We start from the raw sequence: 24,919 nt of genomic DNA, 5'->3' as shown, positions 1-24,919 counted from the left end.
TGTTGTAATTAGTAATCAGTAAGTTAACAGAGTTGTTTGGAAATAATGAAGAAATTTCAGCACCTTAAAACGCTTTTTATGTTTATTTTTTACCCAATAGGCGGTCATATGTATGAACACAGTTGGATGACAGTTTTATGAACATACTGAGAAACTTTCTTGATCAATCTATGGAATAGGAATAAATCGGAAATAACGGAAACATATCAGCTGCCCAAAGTTTGCTAACAATGAAATTGATTACCATATACAGGATCCTTCGTTAAAATATTTGCAAACTAGTAGTAGTAGTAATGAAATATTGTTGCGAAAAGTGTTATTATTATTTTCAATACTGAAATTGTTATTAGGTACCGGTAAGCGCGAATTGTCAAAACTGAGATCAAAATTTGATTATTGCGATTGAAATAATTATGTAACACTGATTTTAGAGAATGCACAACGTCGCTTCGAGTCTGATGGAAATAAAAAAGAATACATGTGTCTTGCTAGTCAAGTTATTGAATATTTTGATGTTCAACTTTGAAAATAATCATTAAGTAATGGCAGCGTCTTCATAGAATATTTATTTTCTGAAATTCACATTCGGGCTAGTCCAAAAAACCTTCAAAACCGTAGAAAATTTCTGTGACCCAGAAAAACTGAATCGTTGAAATAAAACATCACTGGTTTGCAAGAAGCACAAAAGATTTTTTATAAATGTGTGGCTGGTTTTTATGTTTTTTGGAACTAACGGTAGCCATCCTTACACCTGGTTACACCATACTCATGAGGGAGAACTAACCCAAAAATGGTGTCTATGATTTTGCTTTTTCTGAATACTCAGTTTGTTGAAACTTTTTCTTCTAAATATAAAGACACACTTCCTCAACCTTTGTTTTTGTATTATTCCCGGAGATCTGATGACACCTACGGCTGTCTTCGTGGTAATTCCATTAGTTTTATTGTAAACGTAGATAAGGCTAAATCCCTACATTTGGTTCATTTATTCTACATTTATATCCTTATATTTGGCTTCCCTACTAATACATGTTTGAACAGCTCAAATCATTATGAAGGAGTTATGAAACATTGCAGAGTAACCGGTGATGTTCTTTTCTCTTTCACTCCAGAATAATCTTGATGAATTCGAAACAACAGAAAGTAGACTTTTCGCAAATTTAATAATATAGTTCACATGTACTATTTTCTTCTAAAATTTGTATATAGTCTCCGAAAATTACGATCAAGGTGTCACTCGATTCATATTGTCACGTAGAAAGTTTAAGGAGAAGTTAGAAAAGGCGCTGAAAAAAATTACAAAAGTTATAAACAAATTAGTAAATAAAATGAGGTTTATTTTTTTTTGAATACCTTGAAAAATATTCAAAATTTTCGAATTTTGAAAAAAGATTCAAAAAGATCATCAAATTTGCTAAAAAAAGTTTCGACTCCAGCCAAAAACGGGTAGTCTGGCTATCTTACACAGCAACAAAAAAATATTCAAACATATTGATAAAGAAAATTAAGGAATGGAAAAATTCATGTAGTTTTGGGATATATCAATGAACAATAATAGGTATGCCATTAAAAAAATTTTATCCCAATTTTTCCAATCATTATGCATTTGTTAATTAATATTTTTTTATAAACTGAAAGTTAACATAAAAACCCTGATAATTAACAAATTAAAACCCTAGAATTCTTTTCACTTTGTGAAGTTATTCTCAATAGGCCAATAAATATATCGCCGTTGAAAAATCACAAAATTTTGATTTTCCACTTTTTTATTAACAATTGAGAATTAAAAATTTAAAAAAGTAAATATATTTTTCCCAAATCGTGTTTCGATGACTCATGCAAAAGCTACTTACAAATATTTTTACTGTTATTGTTCAAAAAATTGTTGTAAACAAATACATTGTTTGTAAGTAAATCTAATTTTTTATTATATACACTTATTATTTTTATTATTATTTTATTATATATATACTCATTTATGAAAATTATGATTTTTGGAGATAAAAAGCTTTCTTAAAAAAATTATCTGTTTGCTAAAAAATGCATTTATTTATTAACAATTGTTTTTGCGACCAAATATTGAAATTAGGGAACAATTGTTTTCAATAATGAATTTTATTGTTCTTTAAGATTGAAAAAATTTTTGTTTTAGTTTTTTATTTATTTATTCCAAAAACAATTTGTTATAAATAAATTATTTTTTTCCATTTCTTTTTTTTAAATTCTTAATTATGTAATAAAAATAGCCATGTATGTTATTTTTTTAATTTTTTTTATATAGCTTTTAATATTATTATGCCTTGAAACTTGTCTTTTTCATTCGATTTTTTGTTTTTTAAATTAACTATTGCAGATATGACAATACTGCTTCAAGTCTTTTTTGTTCATTATTAATTCATCAACAATTTTAGCTTTAACTACCTTTTACCTATCTGTAAACTGTGCCCATTTCTGAAAACTTGTCAAGTACCAGTCTCAACAATTCCAAGCATTCCTCACTTATTTTGTGGCCATTCTCTGTGGCATATTGAGCAATACTGGAAGTTGGTCTGGGAAATCGAATATGTAAATCATGTTCCTTGTAGGGAACTATTATAGCTCAACATAGCTGTAGGAAGTAATTTTAGTCATGTCCCGATACTATCATTTATTGGTATCTATCAGTAAAAACCATTTTAGTCAAAACGATACTAACTATCAACAACTAGAATACATAATTCAAATTGTAAAGTATGATTGTATATTTTCAACATACCGTATTCCCGAAATTACGGTATTTACACAAAAATGTTAATGAATATTACTGGAGTTCAATCCCAACATCAAACCGTTATTTTCAACACCTCGACACGCGTTTCAATCAACAAGTCATCATCTTGTCATCAGAGAAAGATAGATTTTTCTTTTGAAGATGATTGAAACACGTGTAGAGGTGTTGAAAATAATGGTTTACTGTTGGGATTACACTCCAGTAATATTCATTTCTGCAGCAAAGGTTTCAAATAGTGCATCACAAGTACATAAATGTCAGTTATTCCGTCACATAATGTGTACGATCAAAATTACCAGCAACGTTCATTTACTATCCAACAAGAATTCACTTGATTTCTCAATAATAATCAGTTTTACCACTCATACTAATTTTTTTTCGGAAGAATAACCCGGGCATCAATAACTCATCAATAAAAATCAATTTTTCATTTTTACTACCATATTTTTGTTATATATTTGGGTTCTTTTGAATATATGACAGACATCATGTAGTAGGTACATTTATAGTTCAATAACTTTACTCAACTGCTTCACTGAATCATTTTGGCACCATCAGCATAACTCCTGGTCGGAGGTGACTGGGGTATATTCAGTTTTTGACAATTTTTCTAAGCTCATTTGAAGACAGGTCAAATTTAAAAAAAAGAGCTGTCGTCCCTACAAACGACAACCTTCAAAAGTATCAATTTATACGAACTCAGGATTAACAAGGTGATACGTACTAAAGTGCAATTGCACGGCCAAGAATATCTTATCTTTCAAGAATCGATCTCCAGATCAAGTGATAGCTTCATTCACATAGTGATCGATTTCTCTGACTAACCCATTGCGGCCTGTCTCTACTGCTGCAACATAATCACCCATCCGTTAATAAACAGTGCCGCAATTGTCACTATTTGTTTCTATCATATCGAAGCCTTCATTCTGAAACAAAGGCTACAGATATATTGGAGCCATAAAGAGACAGTTTGGGTCACATTTGATAGTGAGACTTTTAATATGTACATGGCATATTTTAATGCTTCAAAAAATCAACATTGCTCGATGTCTCAAAATATCGTCAAAATACGCATAGAGCGTTTCTTAGATTACCTTTCATGAAAAATGTTTGAGAAAACTCCGATACGCTCTTCTTTATTGCAAATTTTAGAGTAATATGTACTTTTGTTCAACATCACTGAACTGAATACCACAAAAACGTGTTTGAGCTAATAATTCTTCATACATTCAACATTTTCACGAGATCACCTTGTACTTCATGGCTTACCTAATCAGACTTCTAACGACATTTTTTCCTTTTTCAGACCACCCGCCATATCGAAACCAATAATTGAAGAGAAGTTACACAAGCGATTTCTGTGCACTGTATAGTAAACAGCGAGTGGTGAAACAATAACGTCTTCTATGTGCATGAACTCTTTGAAAAACGTTGTCCTAGAAAAAGGATGATGGGACTGATGCAAGTGCGTTTGGCTAGTGGTATTTTGTTCCTTTCGGGAATCGCCAGTGCGGGTATTTTGGACAATTTCAATTGGGGCAGGTCGGATAGGATAGATGTCAATTTGCCTTGGTTGCCATGTAAGTGAATTATTATTAGTCCAAAAGAGTCTGTGTACCGCATGGTTACGTTTTGGACCCACTTCTCACCTATTCAATAAAAAGTCATTTTAAACACGTACATGCATTGATTCATCAATTTTCTACTTCAGTTATATAGGTGATTTTTGATGAATGTGTTCTATAACTATTGTCATCAATTATTAATAAAATGGGCGAAGCGCGCGGTACGTTGCCCGAACAGAACACCCATTCTGATAGAATAATTTTATTATTAGCACTTGTTGTTGAATGATATATCAGTCGATGGTGATTTGACAAAACATACTGAATAAATGGCAACTAATTTGACAAATGCAGCTTCAACAAGATGGCCGTTATCAATTGTCAAAGTTCGGAAGTCCCTTTTGGAAGTCCCATTCATTATATGCGATAGTGCTTTGTTATTTTATTGCAATGGAAATATCGATTTTGCTATAAATAGACGTGTCAAAAAGGAAAACCAACACCTGAAAGACGATAAATAATAATGATTAAAAAAGTTCGATTTAAAAATTGGAGATGAATTATTTCCATCATGAAATTGACAAAAAAATTCAAATTACTAAACTGTTGAATGAATGTTTCCAAATGGACATTTGATCATTAATCAACGATTTCATAATTTATATCATCTATACAGACCAATAGTACAAAGTTATAAGATCTTTTACTTCTTTTTTTTTATTTTTCAGTTTGAAATAAAATAAGAATGATTTCATATTGCCGTGGGGAGATACCTGCGTCATAAAATTTCTCAAAATTATTCTTGAACTTATAGCGTATCTACCAAAGAAATATTCATTATTACTCATAAAAACCACACAATAACCTGCTGTTTCGAATATGTAACGTAATATCTCATTACTTAAAGTACATTATTGAAATGAATTAGAAGGCCATATACCATCTCAGTAATTAGATGGTTTGTACATAACCTTAAAGTATTTGAGCCTTGGAGAATGATATTTTGGACGAAGTTGATCATTTTTCCAGAGGAGGCAATTTCTTAATATCACAGAGCATTTTATCTCTTCAAAAAATATGAATCTTCCGTAGACCATAGATTGTATTTCACAAAAAAAAAAGTTCTACAGCTTTGGCCACGTAGCCAAAGTATCGACAACTATTCCTAAATTAACTAGTCATTTAAAAAAGGTGTCCTATAAGAAATTCGTTTCCCCAATCTCAAGTCTTTTTTGTCGAAATCTACTTATCCGGTGTACTTTGGCGTTAGTTCCTTCATAGGTTTTTTTCAGTCTCTGTCCTGGCACTCAATTCCTCAACTTCCTATTCCTTTGCGAGTACGTCAGTTTCCACATTTCCTTTAATTATCTCATGACTTGGCACCTGCATCAAAATTACTTCGTTTCTTCTTGTTACTTGTTCCAGGGCCGTTTTGCAAGTCTCTCTGAAAGATGGTGGAGGTGCTGCGAAGGGAATTGAAGAGCCTGAATGTACAGTCAGTTCCACAACAACAATCTTGTGCCTATCAATATAACCTTCAATGGTGCAGTTAGTTATGGTCATTTCAAATTTCTCCTCGAAATTATTACACTACATCTCTGAATTTCGATGAATTCGAGTGAAATAATATCCATAATCTACATGTTTATACCTGGTTTTCAGGTTTTCGGTCTGCTGAAATCAGCATCACTCCTACAATAACGAATTTTTGCTCTCACTCATGGTTTTTCTACTTTTTGTATCCACATGAGGTGTTGAATGGGTTATCTCGAGTATTTCTCTTTTATGAAAAGGGTAAGCTATGTTCCATTTGGAGTTGAGGATTTGAGTGAATACTTTCGCCTCTTATCAAATGGTACCAGTACCATTTTTCTAGAATTGATAGAGAGTCGTTCCTCAATCGTCCAGCTTCAGATTGAGTTTGATGCCGTTAAAATGAGTTCCGAAATGACCACACAATTCTTACTTCTCATTTCTGAAAATTTTGGACTGAATTTATCATTGAAAATTTTTGAAAAATGTTGATTCGTTTATTTGAAATGGGACTATTCCGTTTTGTAGAAAGTGTATAATAGCTCATTAATTTGAATACTCAATTTCACCTCAAAAGTGATTTTATATAGAAAGTCGTTATTTAATTTTTTGGCGAACATGACATGAATTTTTCATTTCAACGAATAAAATTCACTGTTCCAGATCAGAAAAAACATTTGAGAATGATATATGATTGAATTGGAAGTCTCAAAGTACTGGTTTGTGAAATAGTGAATGGGACATGAATCAATAATAATAATAAGCATTCAAGTATGGTGGTTCAAGTTTCACTCTGTCGTTATTATCATCACCATCATAAAATCGATGTGTCAGCATCTTACATCGAACAGTTTTCTTTTTCAATATTGTTCACACTATTTTTATTTAATTTTCCTTGAGAATAAATGGTATTGTGTTATTGGGTTACTGACGAGCAAAATAATTTAAAATCCATGACAAGTTACCTTCAATTTTTTACTGATCCAAATCTTGTTATTGTTTTGTTTGTTTGTTACTTTCACAGAACTGAGTATTTCAGATAATTAACAGAATTCACCAACCGAAAACCATATAAAATCATAAATGATCAGAGAGAGTACAAAAAATCTGGGTCGATATTTCGATTGTAACCTACATATACATTCACTTCATATTTTAGTGACCATATTTGTTCCCGAAATTCGAATATTTTAATTGTTGTGTCATTTTTATAATGTGGGTTGTTTTTGACAAATATTTGTTTCAGTTGAAAATGAAACCAGATGCTACGATGAACTGGGATGTCTCAATATTACTAGGACTTGGTATCACCTAATTCTGAGACCATTCAATGTGTTTCCCTTGCCTCGAGCTGTGATAAATACTAGATTTATACTTTATACGCGATTGAACCCGAGTGATGTAAGTGCATCAAAATTCGACCAGACGTATGAATCAACTTTCATTTGTTCCAGGGCCAACTTATTCGGGCTAACAATCAGTCGATCGAAAAATCGAATTTAGATATTAAGAAGAAAACCAAATTCATCATTCACGGTTTCATTGACACGCCTTTATCGAACTGGGTAAGTTTTCTTAATTTTTTTTCTAATGTAGGATTCAAAACTAAACTGAAGGCAAATTATCTATATCTAAACTATATAAATGTGAAAGTTTGTGAGGATGCATGTATGTATGTATGTCTGTGGCTTTCACGCCTAAACGACTGAACGGATGTAGATGAAATTTTACATAAGTACACCTTATACATCAGAATAACATATAGGCTAATACAATTTACAATGGTTTTGTTTAATTTTGGTCATAATATAATGATAAGTATTAAGTCCGTCGGAAAAATTATTGTTCCCTGAGAGCTATCCTGGCGTGCGCTGCCTATACCGTTGGAGTTCATGCAGATAATGTACCGTAAGATTGTTAATCTTGAATAGTTCTGAATAAAAGTTTGCGATATCAAACCTCTTATATGGCAGCCACTATGTGCAAAATACTGAGCTATACATGCAATTAAATTGTACTGTATTTCAGAATATCTGTCAAATTCTTATAAAAATTGATGCAATTGTCGTTTTAAGTATTTAATAACAATAAACTATCATGATAAGAATAACTTGACGCAACGCAGTAAGTCATTTCGACTTGCGTCTACTATAAGACAATAGGGGACGATGCGCGGGGGTAAAGGAGCGGTCTAAGCAATGAAGCGCCATCGCCGAGAACGCAACCCGAACGCGGGCAGATGCGCGAGGGCAGACGTCGTTGACGGTTCTGTTAGTTTTGCGAATTTCTTTATAGGTCACATTATACAATTCTCGAAGCTATTCATTACTTAGTACACTTGGCATATTTTTTCAGTTACTGTTTTTAAAGTAAGAATATTCATTTCTAGCCGTTTCCCGCTCTTATAATATTAACGTGCAGCCGAAGTTACTGAACCTAGAATCTTGAAATATGCAGGTAGGTTTTTGGTATAGCGTAACTAGGCATCAAAAAAGGGAACCAGGAATTTTCAACGCCAATGAGGAAAAATAGGGGTTCAAATATTATATTGAATTAAACGTGAAGTTTTGCGTTGATGAAAAAATATTGTCACTTTTTGTTTAAAATGATCTATCACGGCTACGCTAAGAAGCCGCGGGCAACATTTTGTTATTCATATCTTGATAGGTATAATTGGCGTGAAATAATTCTGTCAAAAACATTTTCCCCACACCACAGCACAGTCTTTTGACGGCATCATCAAGACACGACTAAGTCTTCGTGATGATGCAACACTTGGTTACCGAAACGCCCGTCGAGAGGTTGTGGTTTATGGGTGTGGGACAACTTTTTTCAATATTATTCTCATGTGTAGCCGGCCTCTCCAAAAATCCTTTAAATTATTCAGTTAAAATGATATTTGTAGGCTACAATATTATTTCACGGCAAAAGTCCCTAAACATTAAAATAACGCTCTGCAGAGCTTTTTTTCCAATTTATCATGTATATACGATGAGAAAATCAATATCAATCATAATTTTTGGTAATTCTAGCTTAGTCCGAAATGGGTTTTCCTGTATATTTTGTTATTTTGAAATACGCAATAGAAAAAATACAGAAATATCAGTAATGAAGTGTTTATTTCAGTGTCATAATTTTTCAGATTTGAAGACCGTGAATTTTTGGAATGTTTTCCTGACGTTTCGCTGGCGCGAGTAGCTAGCTTTTCTCAGAGGTTTATACATCTTGAGTTAATATCTCCTTAACCCATATTTATGTTAACTCCACAGGTAGTTTGGTGAGCTAATGCTTACCTGTACCTTGCTTAGGTAAATAGGATTAGGTAAATAGTCAAAAACATCCGTTGACCTTTTTCTACCTGCTGTCATGCTGTTTGCTATCGGTATGCGATAACCCCCTGCTGCTAATAATGGGTCCCAGATGGGTACCGGCACGCACTATCGAAACTCCATTCTAGTCAAAAGTGAGGCGTTATCTTTACTCTAACGGAACGGGCTAGAAAAATATGTGGACCAGTGTATCTAGAAGAAGAACTGGAACATGTTCAAGTGACCTTAAGATCGAATGGATACAGTGTAACCGAGATCAGCAAAGCCATGACACTGAAGAGTTCTACAGCTCAAAACGAGGAGAAGGTTCAGATGGTTGCACGCGCGTATCTATATATCCCTAGGGTCAAGGACTGAATTGGATAACACTTGGAAAAAGACAACATTGAAACGGTTTTCAAACCCACAAGATACAGCAAAGCCTAAGGCTAGCTAAAGACAAAAGGGACCCATTATCAGCAGACGGGGTTTATCGCATACCGTGCACTTGTGGGAAAGTATACATCGGAACCACCAAAAGATCCATGAGAACAACATTGAAGAAGCATAAAGAAAACTGAACAGACTAGGCTAAATGGAAAGTCGGCTGTGGCAGAACACCCACTCAGTGAAGGAAACCACAGGGTTCTGATTAAAAACAAGAAACTCATGGCACCCGACTAGGGGTACCATAACCAACTGGTACGGGAGGCAATAGAAATCCACAAATATATGGATACTTTCAACAGAAAAGTAGAAGCTGTGAACCTGTTCAAGAACAGCAAACAGTATGAAGGCAAGTGGAAGAAGTTTAACGGATGTTATTGACAATTTACCTAATCCAGGTGCAGATTTTATCACACCAGACTACCAGAATCAATATAAACACGGTTTATGAAATTTACCTAAGGCAGGTATAAGTATTAGCTCACCAAACTACCTGGGGAGTCAACATAAATACGCGTTTCGTAGCCGTAATATCAAGCCATCAAAGATACTAACTCAAGGTGGAAGAACAGTTCAGTTGTTGGATTTATTCAGGAACTGAAGTGAATTTTGCCCTTTATTTTCAAAAATAATAAAGACGAGTATTATTTTTTTAATATAGTGTGCGCTGGTCAGGCCCTATCCCCCGAAGCCCCGATACATTCGGGAGGGCGCGCCATCATTATCAACCAATGATCACTCCCCACACCGTGGGGTAAGTGATCATTGGGTCCGAGAATATTGTGCCCTGAGCAAGCGCAGTGAGCCAAGAATGACAGCCTTCTGCATCTGTGTGGCTAAGATTTCTGCCTAGAGCGGCAATCCGGTATGATTTTAAGATTCGAAAGTAGAGAGGGCATCATTCCACCAAGGACTCCAATAATCAGAACAACCATCTTGATAGAGTGGTCTCTTGATATTTCATCCGTTTTTCCTTCTCTTTTCGGAAGATTTTTGTCTCGCCAGGAGCTGAAAACTCCGTGACAAATATCGTTTTGTTCTGGTGGTCGAGAAGGACTACATCAGGCGTATTAGCTTGTATGAGCCTCAGGGTGGGGAACGAATAGTTCCAATAAATTCGGCACTTCTCGTTTACCACAACGGATTCAATATCCCCCGGAGCGTAGGGCAACACCGGTGTCTCGTCAATACCGTAAGAGTTCCGTAGATGGTAATATAGCACTCTTAGGGCCACGTTATGTCGATGGATATAGGCCGAGACCGAATATGCTGGACATGCTAATAGCAAGTGCATTAGGGTCTCGGGCGCCTCGCGGCAGGCCCTGCACCTTGTGTCAGGAACCTCTTTACCCATCACGCGACTGCTGTAGACTAAGGTGTTGAAGACACCATCCTGGCAAGCCATGATGAACCCCTCAGTTTCCGACTTCAGCCCACTCGACCTGAGGAAAGCGAAAGTCAGGCGCTTTGACAAGCCAAGGTCTTCAATGTTATTGAAGAAGATCCCATGCATTGGCTTATCCTTCTGTTTCCGCAGAAGTGAGGTGGTCACTGCGGCTTTTATATTAGCTTGTTGCTGAACGGGTTCCAACTCGGTGACAGGGTTGTGGTCAACTCGTTGAGTTCACCGAGTTCATCAGCTGCTCGGGCAGCTGCCTTGAAGAGAAATGCTCCAATTCCTGCTTTCTCATGGTCACGGACCATGCAGAGAAGGGGATCCGAACTCCTGACGACTTTACAGGCAATATCCAGTACCATTCTTTCATGTAGACACTCCAAACTCAAAAGTCTACGGTCCCCCTGTTGTCGGGGGAAGTACAACTGTGGGACGGACGATTTGGGATGCAAACTCCTATAGAGATGCATCATTTTTCGGGTCTTTACGTCGAGTTGATACAGCTCCTCCCGAGTCCACTTCACAACTCCTAACGAGTAGAGTAAGATTGGAACGACAAACATATTTGTTGCAGCAACTTTGTTCTTCCCCGACAGTTCCAATGACCAGATCTGTCAAAGTTTGTGCTGATACTTGCCGCGGAGAGAGTTTTTCACTGCTGTTACCTCTTGTGATGTATTATTATTATTATTTTTTTTCCACCGTACTGTGCGCTGGTCAGGTCCTATCCCCCAAAGCCCCGATACATTCAGAATGGCGCGCCAGCATTATCAACCAATGACCACTCCCCACACCGTGGGGTAAGTGATCATTGGGTCTGAGAATCATGTGCCCTGAGCAAGCGCAGTGAGCCAAGATTCGAGAGTAGAGAGGGCATCATTCCACCAAGGACTCCAATAATCAGAACAATCATCTTGACAGTATGATCTGGATAGAGTCTGCGGAGTTCGAAGAGAAAATCCTGATATTTTATCCGTTTTTCCTCCTCTTTTCTGACGATATTTGTCTCGCCAGAAGCTGGCGAAACGAATAGATAAATTTCTGAAGCAACTAGCCAGTCGCACCAATGAAACGTCAGGAAGAAATACCAAAAATTCACGGGCTTCGAACCTGAAAAATAGTGACACTGAAAACCTCGGCTTCGAAAGTCTTAACCAATTTGTCGAAGTGTTTTTTTTTTAGGACAAAACACATGCACTACAAGAAAATCTTTAGGGCGCTCTTGGAGCGGTGCCTGTGCAAGAGTAGTGATTCGCATTGGATTTGAATCGTTGTAGATTAAATTCATTCAGAAAAACGTTCTCAGGGAGTTTATTCCACATAAACGCCGTTCTTTGAATGGAAGATTTCTTAAACAGTGAAGTTCGAGTTGAACCTCGAAACGAAGAACAGTCATAGTCCTTTACGTACTTCTGATATGTACCGCTCTTAGTGGAATCAGATGTGCCAAGTCACTTGAACACTTGCCGTGAAAGTATCTATAGAAGAGAGACAAATCTCCAACCTTTCTTCGATGTTCCAGCAGCTTCAGGGTATGTTTGGGGGCAGAGCTCCATATATGGAAACAATACTCCAAACAAAGTCTGATAATAGCTTCATAAAGCATCAAAAGTTGCTGAGGTGTATATAGTTTTCTGGTTCGGAACAGTGTTCCAAGCTTTTCAGAAGCAGCCTTTGCAATTCCAGCGACATGATTGTGCCAAGACATATTGGTGTCCATTTTAACCTCCAACAAACTTATCGAACCAGAATTGAATTGAGGCTGGTCATTTTCACTCCAATTCGAAATTAGTTCTAGATCCGCATTAAGATATGAAACCTGCTGCTGCCGGTGAAGATGTACATCCGCAGCCGATGTCCTGGAATCCAAATGTAATGACGAGACAAGTGTGCTGTTGTCAGAAAAGCAATACATTGGGTTCTTGGTTTTATCGAATAAGTCGTTGATATACAATAAAAAGAGAGATAGATACAATATGGATCCCTGGGAAACACCAGCGTTGATGGTGAAAGTATTTGAGAGATATCCATCGACGGCCACTTGCAGGGAACGTTCTTTATTGTTCGTTTGATAATGGTTGTCAATGTTTCTTGGTGAATATAACAGGATTGGACTTACAATTAAATAAACAGCTGGTTAACGGAAAAACAGATTTTAAATACATTAAAACAGATCAATTTGTAATGAAAACTAATTTTTGGGACTCAAAATGAAAATGAATTGATAATGGATTAGAGAATAGGTTGAATGTCAATTATATGCAAACAATAAAAATGAAATAGGAAATAAAATAAAATAACCAAGGTAAATGCGTTAAAATCAGAAATAAGAAATAAAATTTCAAGTTATTTCATGATGTTTCTAGCCTGTGTTATTACTTTTGTCCCTATTCATATAATGGAAAATAGAATGTCCTTTTATAACGTGTTAGGAATCACACGTTAAAAGGTAAGACCCCAGATTTTTGTTTAACAGATTTTCCCGAAAATTCTCACGAAAAATTAGAAGATTGTTCAAGAAAGTTTCAAGACAGTTGTTAAATCATTCATTCAGTCAGTTAGCATAAAAATAAACTATTGATGAGTGACATTATTTTACAAGTTATATTTAATGGAGCAATAAAGTCATAAACCTTATAGTGTATTTCAAATGAAGACAAAACAACAATCAGTAATTTATAAAACATACAAATAACTAGCAAATAGACTTGCCTATTATGTATTGTTGGCTCTCATAGAGAATTACAACAAATTATCACCATTAATAGCTTTTCAACACCAACGCAGGTAATTTATTCATAAAAAGTCGTTAAACATTAACATTGAAGCCCATCACTATTGATTTAAATTCGATGTCACGGAATAGTGTGATTAGTTTTTGTTCTCTTTGAATCCCTACCAAAGAATGGAATTTCAGGAAATAATGAATACTTTGAAACACGATAATATATGAGTTGGTTACATATTAACAAATACATTCTATTGATTTATCCAAAAATTCCGTTTATTGTATCAGTTTGTACAAATACTTCATTGGGTATTTTTCTGGACTTAATTTAAATAAGTTAACTAGTCTTGAGATGGTAATAATTGTGATTTTCAAAAAGATTGATTGGGTAACAAGATCAATCATTCTTCGAAAAACAATCGCATATTGCCAAGGTTTCGAATTTGATTAAAATCTCGGGGTTCTGTTATATTGAGTTTTTATAACAAACTTCCCACAATAATCGTAGCTGTTGTCGTTTCCATGATATAAGAAAAAATAAAAAAGTTAGTGAAATTACTCACCGTAAAGTTGTTTCGTAACTTATTTTGAAAATGTCACACATATCATAGTGTTGTGAATCATGTCTTAAAGAAAATAACGCCGGACGCCACTGGTAGCTATAAACCAATTGCGATGTAACTGAGAATGCGCGAGTGTACGATGTTCGCTGCCGCTGTAGATGTAGCGAGAATAATGCTACCGACTTCGATGGAATTTCGAAAAATATTCTGCCGCATTCGATTACGATACATACACGCTAACCACGAGCATATCTACACAGTCAAGTGGAAGTTACAGTGCGGTACGCAAAGCGACTTTGTAAGGCGATGGGCATAGACATTGTTGAAGTTTTTGTTGTATTTGAAGTGAAATAAAGTTATTGGATTATTCAGTCTAGTCACCAAAACATAGACAAAACCTACATTAACCAAATGGAACACAGTCTGAATACAATACTCTATCAAAATTATTTCGAATCTGAAGGAAAAATGTATAAACAAACAGATGGACTAGCGATGGGATCCCCACTATCTAGCATTATATCCGAAATATACCTGCAAACCATAGATGAGAAAATCATAACAATAATAAAAACACATGATGAAAGAGATGAATGGTTCAGATACGTTGATGATGGAATGTACATATCACAAAACAATGGAATAAGAATATATCAAATAACAAAAGAAATTAACGAAATAAATCAAAAACTATTTTCCGGCATTGAGGAAGAAAACAACTCGAAAGTTAACTACCAGGAAACCTACACAAACAAGCTCCACCATACCCGCAAGTTCAAACCATCCACCATCACAAAAAATGGCTGCTTATAACGCATTCATATATAGAATGTTAAGGATACCACTCAGCAAGGAAGCCCGGAACAAAGAACGGAACATCATATACCAAATAGCGAACGAAAACGGATACACTCAAAACACAATAGATAAATTAGAAAAGAGAATCAAACAAAAAATACAGAACAAGGATCAAGCCAACCCAACAGACAAAACAACACAACGATGGATAACATTTACGTACGTAGGACATCAAACCAAAAAACTAACAAACATCTTCAAGCCATTGAACATCAACATCACATACAAGTCATACACGAAAATAACACAAAAAAAAAACAGTTATGAAAAAGAAGAAGACAAAAACCAAAACGGGATATACAGTATACAATGCTCGGACTGCCAACAAATTCTATATCGGCCAAACCAAGAAAAAACTGATCCAAAGGTACGATGAACAAAAAGGCATACATAAACCCAATAGTATATAAATCAAACCTCGCAACACACGCCATACAAAACAAACATAACTTTCCCCCACCAGAGAACATAAAACTCATAAAACAAGTCAATAAGGGAAACCGCATGGACATTTGGGAAAACTTAAACATCCATAAATTTAACAGTCAAAAATACTTATCGAAGAACAAGTACAAATCAAAACACAACAAGACCTAATATTCAATATATCAAACAAGAGAAGTTTCAACACAAAGAATAGTTTTTTTTCCTGAGGGGAACGCTCCTGCTCGAAGTGTGGGACTCCATGACTCTGTCACAGCCTACCCACTAAAACCCCTCTTCAGCATTCAAGTGGCTCTTTCTGGAACTGCTTTGGGGCATTACTTCAGAAAGAGAATGCTTATTGTTTTTAGTTTTTTTTTCCTCATCGCTGTCTATTTTCTTTCACCCTGATGTCTCTCTCCTTCGTGTCAATTATGTATTTGGCCAGGGAGCTTATCTTAGTCCAAATTTCTGCATCCTCCAGCATCTTGTTTATTATGTTGTCTGGAGTTAGTTGACCTGTGACCGTTTCCACTTCTTGTCTTTTTTGATCCCATCTCATACAGGTGAAGAATGTATGTACGACGGTGTCACCTTCCTCGCAGTATATGCATGAATCGCTATTGCTTACATGGAAGCCACACACAGAATAGTGCCTAGAGGATGACAGCACGACCAGCTGTGGAAAGCGCTCGCAGATAATAATAATAATAATTATAATAATAAATGTTTTTATTGCTACACAAAAAGCAGTTACAAAGAACAAGGTTGATTGATGTTATGTAGCAAATGGCATCGTTCGCTCTTCTATCTTCTGAGAAAGATAGAATAGCGCTCTTCCACGCAACCACGTCAAGGGACCAGTGACAAAAACTGGTCCCTCCAGAAGAAAAAAGAATATACCTTCTCATAAACATAGTACAACTGAAAAAGAATATACACATAAATATAAATAAAAATAATAATTATGTCACAAAGTGCAATGAATGTCGCATAAGTTCATCAATGTATCAGAAGTCTATTGCTAAAGTACCATCCAACAAAAGACTTTTACCCTTTTTCTTAAAGTTGAAGATTGACAAGTTTTTGAAATCATCGGGAATACAATTGTAGAGTTTAGCGATGCCATAGGAGAAGCAAGATCGGTGAAGTGAAGTGTTGTGCTTGGGTACAGATAATTTCTGTCGAAACCGGATATTAACATTGTGAGCTTCAGAACGCCTCTGAATTTTTGAATATAGATATGAAGGTTGTTTTGTGAGTAAAATTTTGTGATATAATACACAGCAATGCAAAATACGTCGTTTGTTCATAGGCAACCAGCCCAGTCCAGTAATGTAACTAATCAAATAGAAGTTATAGAACTTCAAATATTTTTTGTAATTTACATTGATAGTAAAATACTGAAAATAAAGGAAAAATTAGTTATAGTTTATTTATTTATATATATATATATATATATATATATATATATATATATATATATATATATATATAGAGAGAGAGAGAGAGAGAGAGAGACAGAGAGCGAGAACTAAACAATGAACAACAGTCCACTTTGCAAAGATAATATTTTATTCCTCACATGAAAATGGATCAAAATACACGTAAAAAATATATTCATTGTTTCAAATATTGATGAATATCCACTTTTCACTAATCCGTCTGAATATTTATTTCAGTTCCAGTTAAGTTCTAGAAGTTGAAACCTCTTTCCAGAAAAAAAACTATTCAGCTTTCCACTTATCCTTTCTTTGCAAGTTCCCACATTTTTTGTTGAATGATGGAAAAGTAGAAAGCCAAAAAGCTTTTTCCAAAAAAACTGATTCCTCTTAAAAATATTTGCTACTCAATTCAATCGAAACTTTTAATATTCAGTTATTTACGCCTTTCATTATTACAAATTGTTTATCTTCATGACCTACAATAACGAATCCATGCCAGTGCGTCAAGTTATTACTCTACAATCAAGATAAGTTTTCTTCCGTGTTAAGAATGAGAATTGTGGGTAGATAATAATGGAAGTACTTTCAGATCAACGATATATGTGGGACATCGGAGATTTATAAGTATGTATTCCTTTCTATTCGGAGGATATGCAATAAATATAGATAAATAACGTGTACGAACCTTTCCTTTTCCGGTTTTTGTCATTCATCGTTACTGTTCCACTTTAAACGTAATATTTTTGTCGGGTATTACCAAGATCTTCAGAAAACCTTGTCAGTTTGGCATCATGTTTTCCAGCAGATGCTGGAAGCATACATAATGAGGAACAATACAGAAATCTCAGAAGTACCAACAAAAATTGGGAACTATTTGTCTGAAAATTATTATGGGCCAAACATATCGATGATTATCTACAAAGATAAAGGAAGACCTCAATATTGTTAGACCTCAATATTTCTCGAATCGATTGCGAACCAACGAAATCTATTCGTTGTGAGACAGGAGTTCATTCTCTTACAGTGATTTTGAAATATACCAGCAAAATGTAGGTGCTTCCATTACACCCAGTACATAAATTGATGTTCTCCAATAGTCAGGTGGGTTTATGATGCACTGTTTGAAACCATTGGTGTAGTAATGAATATTACTGGACTTCTATTCCAATACGAAACCGTTATTTTCAACACCTCGACACGTGTTTCAATCACCAAGGGGTCATCTTCAACAGGAAGATTATTTTTCCTGTGTCCTAAAAAATTCACTTTTTCCTGGAAGAGGCAGCACTTCTTGGGGTTGACCTGCAAATGAGCATTCCGAAGCCTTGTGAAAACACTCCTCAAGTTTGACAGATATTCGTCAAAACTTTTTCCAGTAACTATGTCATCAAGATAGAACAAGCATGTTTTCCAGGTGATTCCTCTCAACACCAATTCCATCAAGCGTTCGAATGTTGCGGGTGCATTGCATAATCCGAACGGCATAAACTCAAACTGATATAATCCGTTGCCGATGGAAAAAGCAGGTTTCTCTTTATCCTCGGGGCGAACTGCCACCCGTCAATATCCGCTTTTCAGGTCTAATGCTGAAAACTATCTGCAGTTAGCCAAGATGTTCAGGGTGTCATCTATTCTGGGCAGAGGGTGTCACCTTTCTGGTGACATCATTAAGCCTCCTGTAGTCTACACAGAAACTCGTCGATATATCTTTTTTAGTCACCAATACAACAGGTGACGACCAGGGGCTGTTTGATTCCTCGATTACTCATTCCTCCAACATGTCCTTAACAATGGATTCGGCTACGTCTTGCTTTGCGAAGGGAAGTCGTCTCGGTTGTTGACGTATAGGTTTGGCATCACCAGTATCGATCCGATGTTGAACTAAATCAGTTCGACGAATGACTTGGCCTTCACAAACATATAATTCTCTTCCTCTACGAATCAAATGGCCTTGCATAGTTCTTCTTCGGGCAATGGCAACCTTATGTATTCGTTCCATCAAAGAATGATGTTTAAGATTGTGAATTCAACAGTATCCCTTCTTTTCAAATGATAGTGTTTCACCAGCAGCCAAAAAAGTTATCAGGAAACTAAAACCCTCCATCACTGAGAAGTCAGTAATACCATGGTAACTACTAGGAGTGGTTACTAGAATCGACTTCGTTTATTGGTTTAGCTACGATGGCAAGACTAAAGTGTCTTTCAGGCACGATCCTCGTTGAACGATTCCTTCTTCAAGAGAGAGTTGCTCTCAAGTGAATCACCAAATATTTTATCCACAACATTATCTCAATTGATATTACGGAAAAGGCAAGTATGGATCTTTCGTGATTCTAGATGTCACTGAAATAAATTAAACATGTTATTAAAAAGAATGGAAAATGAGGAGATTATTCTAGCAGCTTCAACATGTTCACATAAAGTTTATTGGAGGTTTATCGGAATTAAGTTTTGACACACACACAAGCGACAACCATAGACCAGAGCGAACATGTGGAGTAATTGGGCAGTTCATTTGAAAACAAAAGTTCTTATAATATCTGTTTCTAATTGAAAGGAAACAAAACATAATATGTAGAACTTCAGGAATGATCAAACTCAATGTATCAAATTTAGTTCAATTCATTTGAAAGAAGTAACTTCTTCATTGAGCAAGAGAAAATGAAATGACTGCGTTTCTTCTATTCTTATTAGTGAGTTCGGTATCGAATAATAAAAAGTTCCAATTATATTTTTAGGTGAGAGATATGAGAGATGAACTTCTCAAATCCCAGGATGTCAATGTCATCGTGGTGGACTGGGCTGGTGGCAGTTTACCCCTCTACACACAAGCCACTGCAAACACTAGATTGGTAGGACTGGAAATTGCCTACCTGATCAATTATTTGGTGGTGAGTTTTAAATTTAAAAGAATTTTCATGAAAACTTCATTTTTGGATTCTGAACAAATCTCGACTTTTCACTGTTATACTATTTATGTTGCATAGTGAAAAGTTGCATCTTCACAGAATGGCAAAGCGATCCCAGTATAAAATTTCAAAACTTCACCAAAAATATTCTTTTGACAGTTATTGAAATCAAACAAATCGCCATATTCGTACCGATCTCCGAGCACTTGGAGGATTTTACTGTATTTGTTCATTTACATTCACCGAGTTTTATAATTGGCCGAAGAGTCATAAAATTAAATTTTGAGTCATGTTACGGTGACGAATAGAATGCGAGCCGTCCTGTTGTCAATGTTCAGTTCAGAAACTGATCGTGATTTGAGTGTTGAAATTCGATATTGGTGCAGTTATAATTACTTAAAATTTTTGTTATCTGTTCAAAATGTGGCGTCCTTGGACAAGTACCAATAGTCGCAGACTTTTTCCTGTGTAGTGATTCCAATAGCGATGGTGAACTCATCACTCATCAAACTGATGAGTGCCTAGAAGATGACAGTACGACCAGCTGAAATACTCAATATATATATATATATATATATATATATATATATATATATATATATATATTAATATTAAATTTCACAAAAAGGATTTGAAGCTTTATATCGTCTATTAATTATCTGCGAGCGCTTTCGACAGTTGGTAGTACTGTCATCATCTGGCACTCCTCCTGGCACTCCTGAGGAGTGCCAGATGATGACAGTACTACCAATTGTCGAAAGCGCGGTTGCAGAAAGTTATAGTGAATCACATCAGCTGTTGACCACCATTCAGTAACCATATTGTGTTTTTTGGTGGGTTTTCGCCTTTGGAAATGCCTCACTGATGAGCTGACTTCATTGGTAACAGAAGTATCGAGAAGAGTGTTATAGTGCTGGTGTGTTGGAAGTGGTTTTGTCGGGAAACTGAGAGCCGCTCATATCAATTTCAATATTATTGCATAAGTATTTATTCAAGATCTCACTATTATATTTGTGATAAAACATCTAGTTTAGACGATAGACTGGACATATAACATTCTGAAGGATTGAAAGAGTACAACTTACCACACCACTTATCCAATTCAGGGAAAATTCATGAATAATTGATATTTCATTTGTGTCACCATATAATTCAATTTATTACCCACTAACAGATAGATGAGCGATATTGTCAACTAACATTGAAATATTTTCACAGTTTGCGATTATTTTATTGCCAAATAAGCTCTCCTTGATCTTATATAATGTTAACGAAACAAGAAAGTGTGTCAATAGGTAGGCGCGGAGCAAAGAATAAAATTGACATTAAATTCAGTAATGTTTCATCTTGTTCTCTTTTTCATTTATCAAATGGGTGATAAATTAACTCAAGGTTGGTGTATTCCATGACCTCGTCTGGAAACAAAACAGAAAAAAATTCGCGAAGGAAGGATGCTCAAAGACTCGTTCTGAACTTGTCCACTGAAATCTAGCTAATGGTATCTTCAAACACAATTTCGAATACTATCAATTCAGGTTTTTACCTAAATTGAAATAAAAACTGATGAGTGAAGCGCTCAAAGCACTTACCAGCGATGATTCTCATATGCACAGCAGGTGAATACAACTCTTCTCATCCTCATTGGCGTACATCCGTTTCGGAATAGGACACTTTCTCATTGCCAGCACCAAGCCGGATAACACGACAACATGAAGCACCCAATTCATTCATAAAATTACGACTTTATGAATTTCACTAGTTCGGACTTCCATTGTCTACTATATAAAAAGATTTGAAATCCCTGAAACAACTAAAAAAGAAGAATTAAAAATGAATAGCTAAAAATAACATTAATATTAAGCAAAATAAACCTGAAATGAAATAATAGTGAAATAAATACAAGTAAAATAGAACAATTGAACAAAAGTAAATGAAAATAAAGAAATGAAAAAAGAAAATAAAAATAATAAAAAGTTGAGAGATTCCAAGTCACGTTAGTTCACGACGTTTCGATTGTTAGTATCTACAATCGTCTTCGGGTGATGACTGGACTGATTCCTCCGAGAGATGACAATTTATAGATCGTTCGAGTACTTTCACTTATCCCCGCTTTTCATTTTCTGTTTCACTGGTTCCGTGGGAGATGACCGTTTGGCGGGAGTTGGCCATTTTTCGCTTGATGATGGGTTTCCATATGTTGCGTATTTTCACGCTGGCTTGGCTGCATACGTTGTTGGACAACATGTAAGCGGCTTGCTTGAATTTTCTCCTGAACCAATGTTCCTCTTTGTGCAAGATCTCAGCTTGAGACCACTCGATGTTGTGTTGATGGGTCCAAACATGGTCTGCTATTCCTGATTTGCTGGTTTCCCCTCGCTGTGTGTATTTCTTGTGCTCGGCAATGCGAACATTCAATGGCCTCTTGGTTTCACCAATATAGGATTTTTCGCACTCACAGAGTATCCGGTAAATGCAATTCTTGGCATCGCAGTCCGCATTTGGTGGCTTGGTTTTCGTGAGGCTGCTACGGATAGTGTTACCGGATCTGAAGCAGGTTCTGATGTTGTACTTGGAACCAATTCTTCTTATCCTCTCCGATAATCCTATGATGTAGGGAAGTGCAAGCACTGGTTGTGACGGCTTCTCTTCCCTGCGAGGGACCTACTGTCTTTTAGCCAAGGTCACGACTTTATGTCACGAATGAGTTAAATCTAATCATGTTATCGATGACGGTACGTAATGATATTCATTCGCTCATTTGATTTAATTCCAGCCATAGAAATCTTGCTTGAATAGAAAGAAGTATATTATTAGGAGATGATAATTTTTGGGAAAGAAAGGTTTTGGATTTCTACTTCTCCATCTTCATACAAAAAATGGTGGGAATCTTTCGATATATTAAATCCTATCAAATTTGAAGTTTGACTTTTACATTACTCCTCAAAAATCAAAAACTTCAATTGTTCTTCTGATATACTAAAGGATTCATATACAGACTGTTTCTTTTATCATGTGGAAACATTGATATATTCTAAACCGTAACAGATACGAAGACGATTGAATGGGAAAAAAGGTAACTGTAATCGGGAACAATACAATGGTCCAAGTAAATTTACGGAAACTCTCGCCCTTCTCGAGTTATACGGGAGAAACAACATGGCCACCATCATTTTTTTTTAAATATGAACCTATCTTTTTTATTACAGATATTGATAAAGCAATAAATTCACAATCCAAGGATATACCACATTTGATGTTTTATAGCATTTCATTTAAAATAACTACCATCATCAGTGACAACAATTTTAAATTAATTATGGCCCTGTCGTTACTTCTTTTGTAATTTTTTTGGATTTTTTAAAAATATAATTCAGACAACCCAATAAATTCGACAAGTAGGTACCCTAACACAATGAAAATTCGTACTTTTTCGTTTCGGAAGTTTTTTTATTGCCGTAATCCTTCTTACAACACTTATTTCTCCCTAATCAATTGTAATTCGTAATATTTTTATAATTATTCTCAATCCTGGAAGTAACGAAAATATCATTTTCTGGTCAAAATTCGATTGTTGTAAAATTTGGTATGATCAAATAGCATCTCACTTCATTTACAATCTTACATGCGTAGGCTTCGCTTGGTTTCCGTGGCAGGAAAAATGAATGCGTTGTTGATATCTAATGAAAGGAGTAATATGCTGGTTGGTTATGCAAAATCAAATAGAAATCCTCTTTCGGCAAGGAATATGTATGTTGAGCTATACCCGAGTTATTTCGAACATCCAAATGTTTAGACGATTAGAAAGAAATTTGAGGGACTATGGTGGATTTCTCAGAAAGAAATGTGTGGTTACTGGAAATGTGAGGAATTAAATAAATGTTATGGGTAAGCAAATATTACCACAAAAAATTCACCCAGTGAAATCTACCAGAACTATTTTGAAAAATAACAAATATAAATGCCACAGAATACACAAAATTCATCACCTCAATGTAAGGGATTACGAGAGTACGATTTGCGAAGTGGACAAGACGTAGAAATAGGGAAGTTGGAAATATTTGTAAAAAAATAATATGGACGGACGAATCAAAATTCACCAACAATGGTTGGTTTAACAGAAATATCTACTAGAGGGAAACAAATTTCCAAGGAAGGTTCGGAATAAATATTTGGATGGGAATTGTGGGAACAAACATCATTGGCCCTTTCTTTTACGATGATCATTTGAATAGTGAAATATATCTTCATTTTCTGTTTAATGAATTCGATGGCTACTTAGATAATTGCCACTGAATATCTGCCATGAAATACAATATTCTCAACAGGACATAATGCAGTAATAGTGAGGAAACGTTTATATGCAATATTCCCAATAAAATGGACTGGAAATAATCGACCAATTAATTGGTCAGCTCGATCCCCAGATCTTACTCCTTTAAATTTTTTGTCTGGGTATACATAAAGGACAAAGTTTTTTCAACACCCAGTACAGATATCGACCATCTCAAACAAAAAATAAGAGATGCATGTATTATTATTACACCTATTATGCTAGAAAATTGCTACAGAAATTGTCTGGACTGACAACTTATGTGCATCCAATAAAGAAGTCGTCAATTCAAGCATTTAATGTAGGTTGAATTGCCGTATTGGTTTCATTTTTCCTAAAAGTTTATGATAAAATAAATTGTTGTCACTGATGATGGTGGTTATTTCAAATGAAACGCTATAAAAATATCAAATGTGATATACCCTTGGATTGTGAATTTATCACTTTATCAATATCTGTAATGAAAAAGACAGGTCCGTATTTAAAAAAAAAAAGTTGATGGTGGCCATGTTGACATGAAATGTTTTGTGGAGTATATATTATTACATCGTCATAGTACACTCCGAATACAATAACATTTTTTTTTCATTTTTTGATATTCTCCGAAATAACAATTTCATTCGAAAAAAACGTAAAACGGCATT

General features: G+C 35.3%; 1 protein-coding gene across 6 annotated transcripts in view; it reads left to right on the top strand.

The window, feature by feature from the left end:
* Positions 1-24,919, top strand: part of LOC111517921 (pancreatic triacylglycerol lipase) — a 58,714-nt gene that overhangs the window by 20,630 nt on the left and 13,165 nt on the right. For 5 of the 6 annotated variants that reach the window (XM_074175689.1, XM_074175688.1, XM_074175691.1 and 2 more), the window contains 4 exons: positions 4,077-4,350; positions 7,115-7,269; positions 7,323-7,433; positions 19,775-19,927. In XM_074175689.1, the coding sequence (XP_074031790.1) occupies positions 4,218-4,350; positions 7,115-7,269; positions 7,323-7,433; positions 19,775-19,927 (552 nt within the window). In that variant the 5' untranslated portion in view covers positions 4,077-4,217. The remainder of the gene's footprint in view (positions 1-4,076; positions 4,351-7,114; positions 7,270-7,322; positions 7,434-19,774; positions 19,928-24,919) is intronic. The other variant, XM_074175693.1, reaches the window with a different exon arrangement.

The sequence above is a fragment of the Leptinotarsa decemlineata genome, unplaced genomic scaffold (assembly GCF_025532065.1).
Source record: "Leptinotarsa decemlineata unplaced genomic scaffold, Ldec_3_MD MMD2_tig00001064_RagTag_RagTag, whole genome shotgun sequence".
Lineage (NCBI taxonomy): Eukaryota > Metazoa > Arthropoda > Insecta > Coleoptera > Chrysomelidae > Leptinotarsa > Leptinotarsa decemlineata.
Note: the sequence above shows the minus strand (reverse complement) of the source record. Positions and strands in the feature narration are given on the sequence as shown.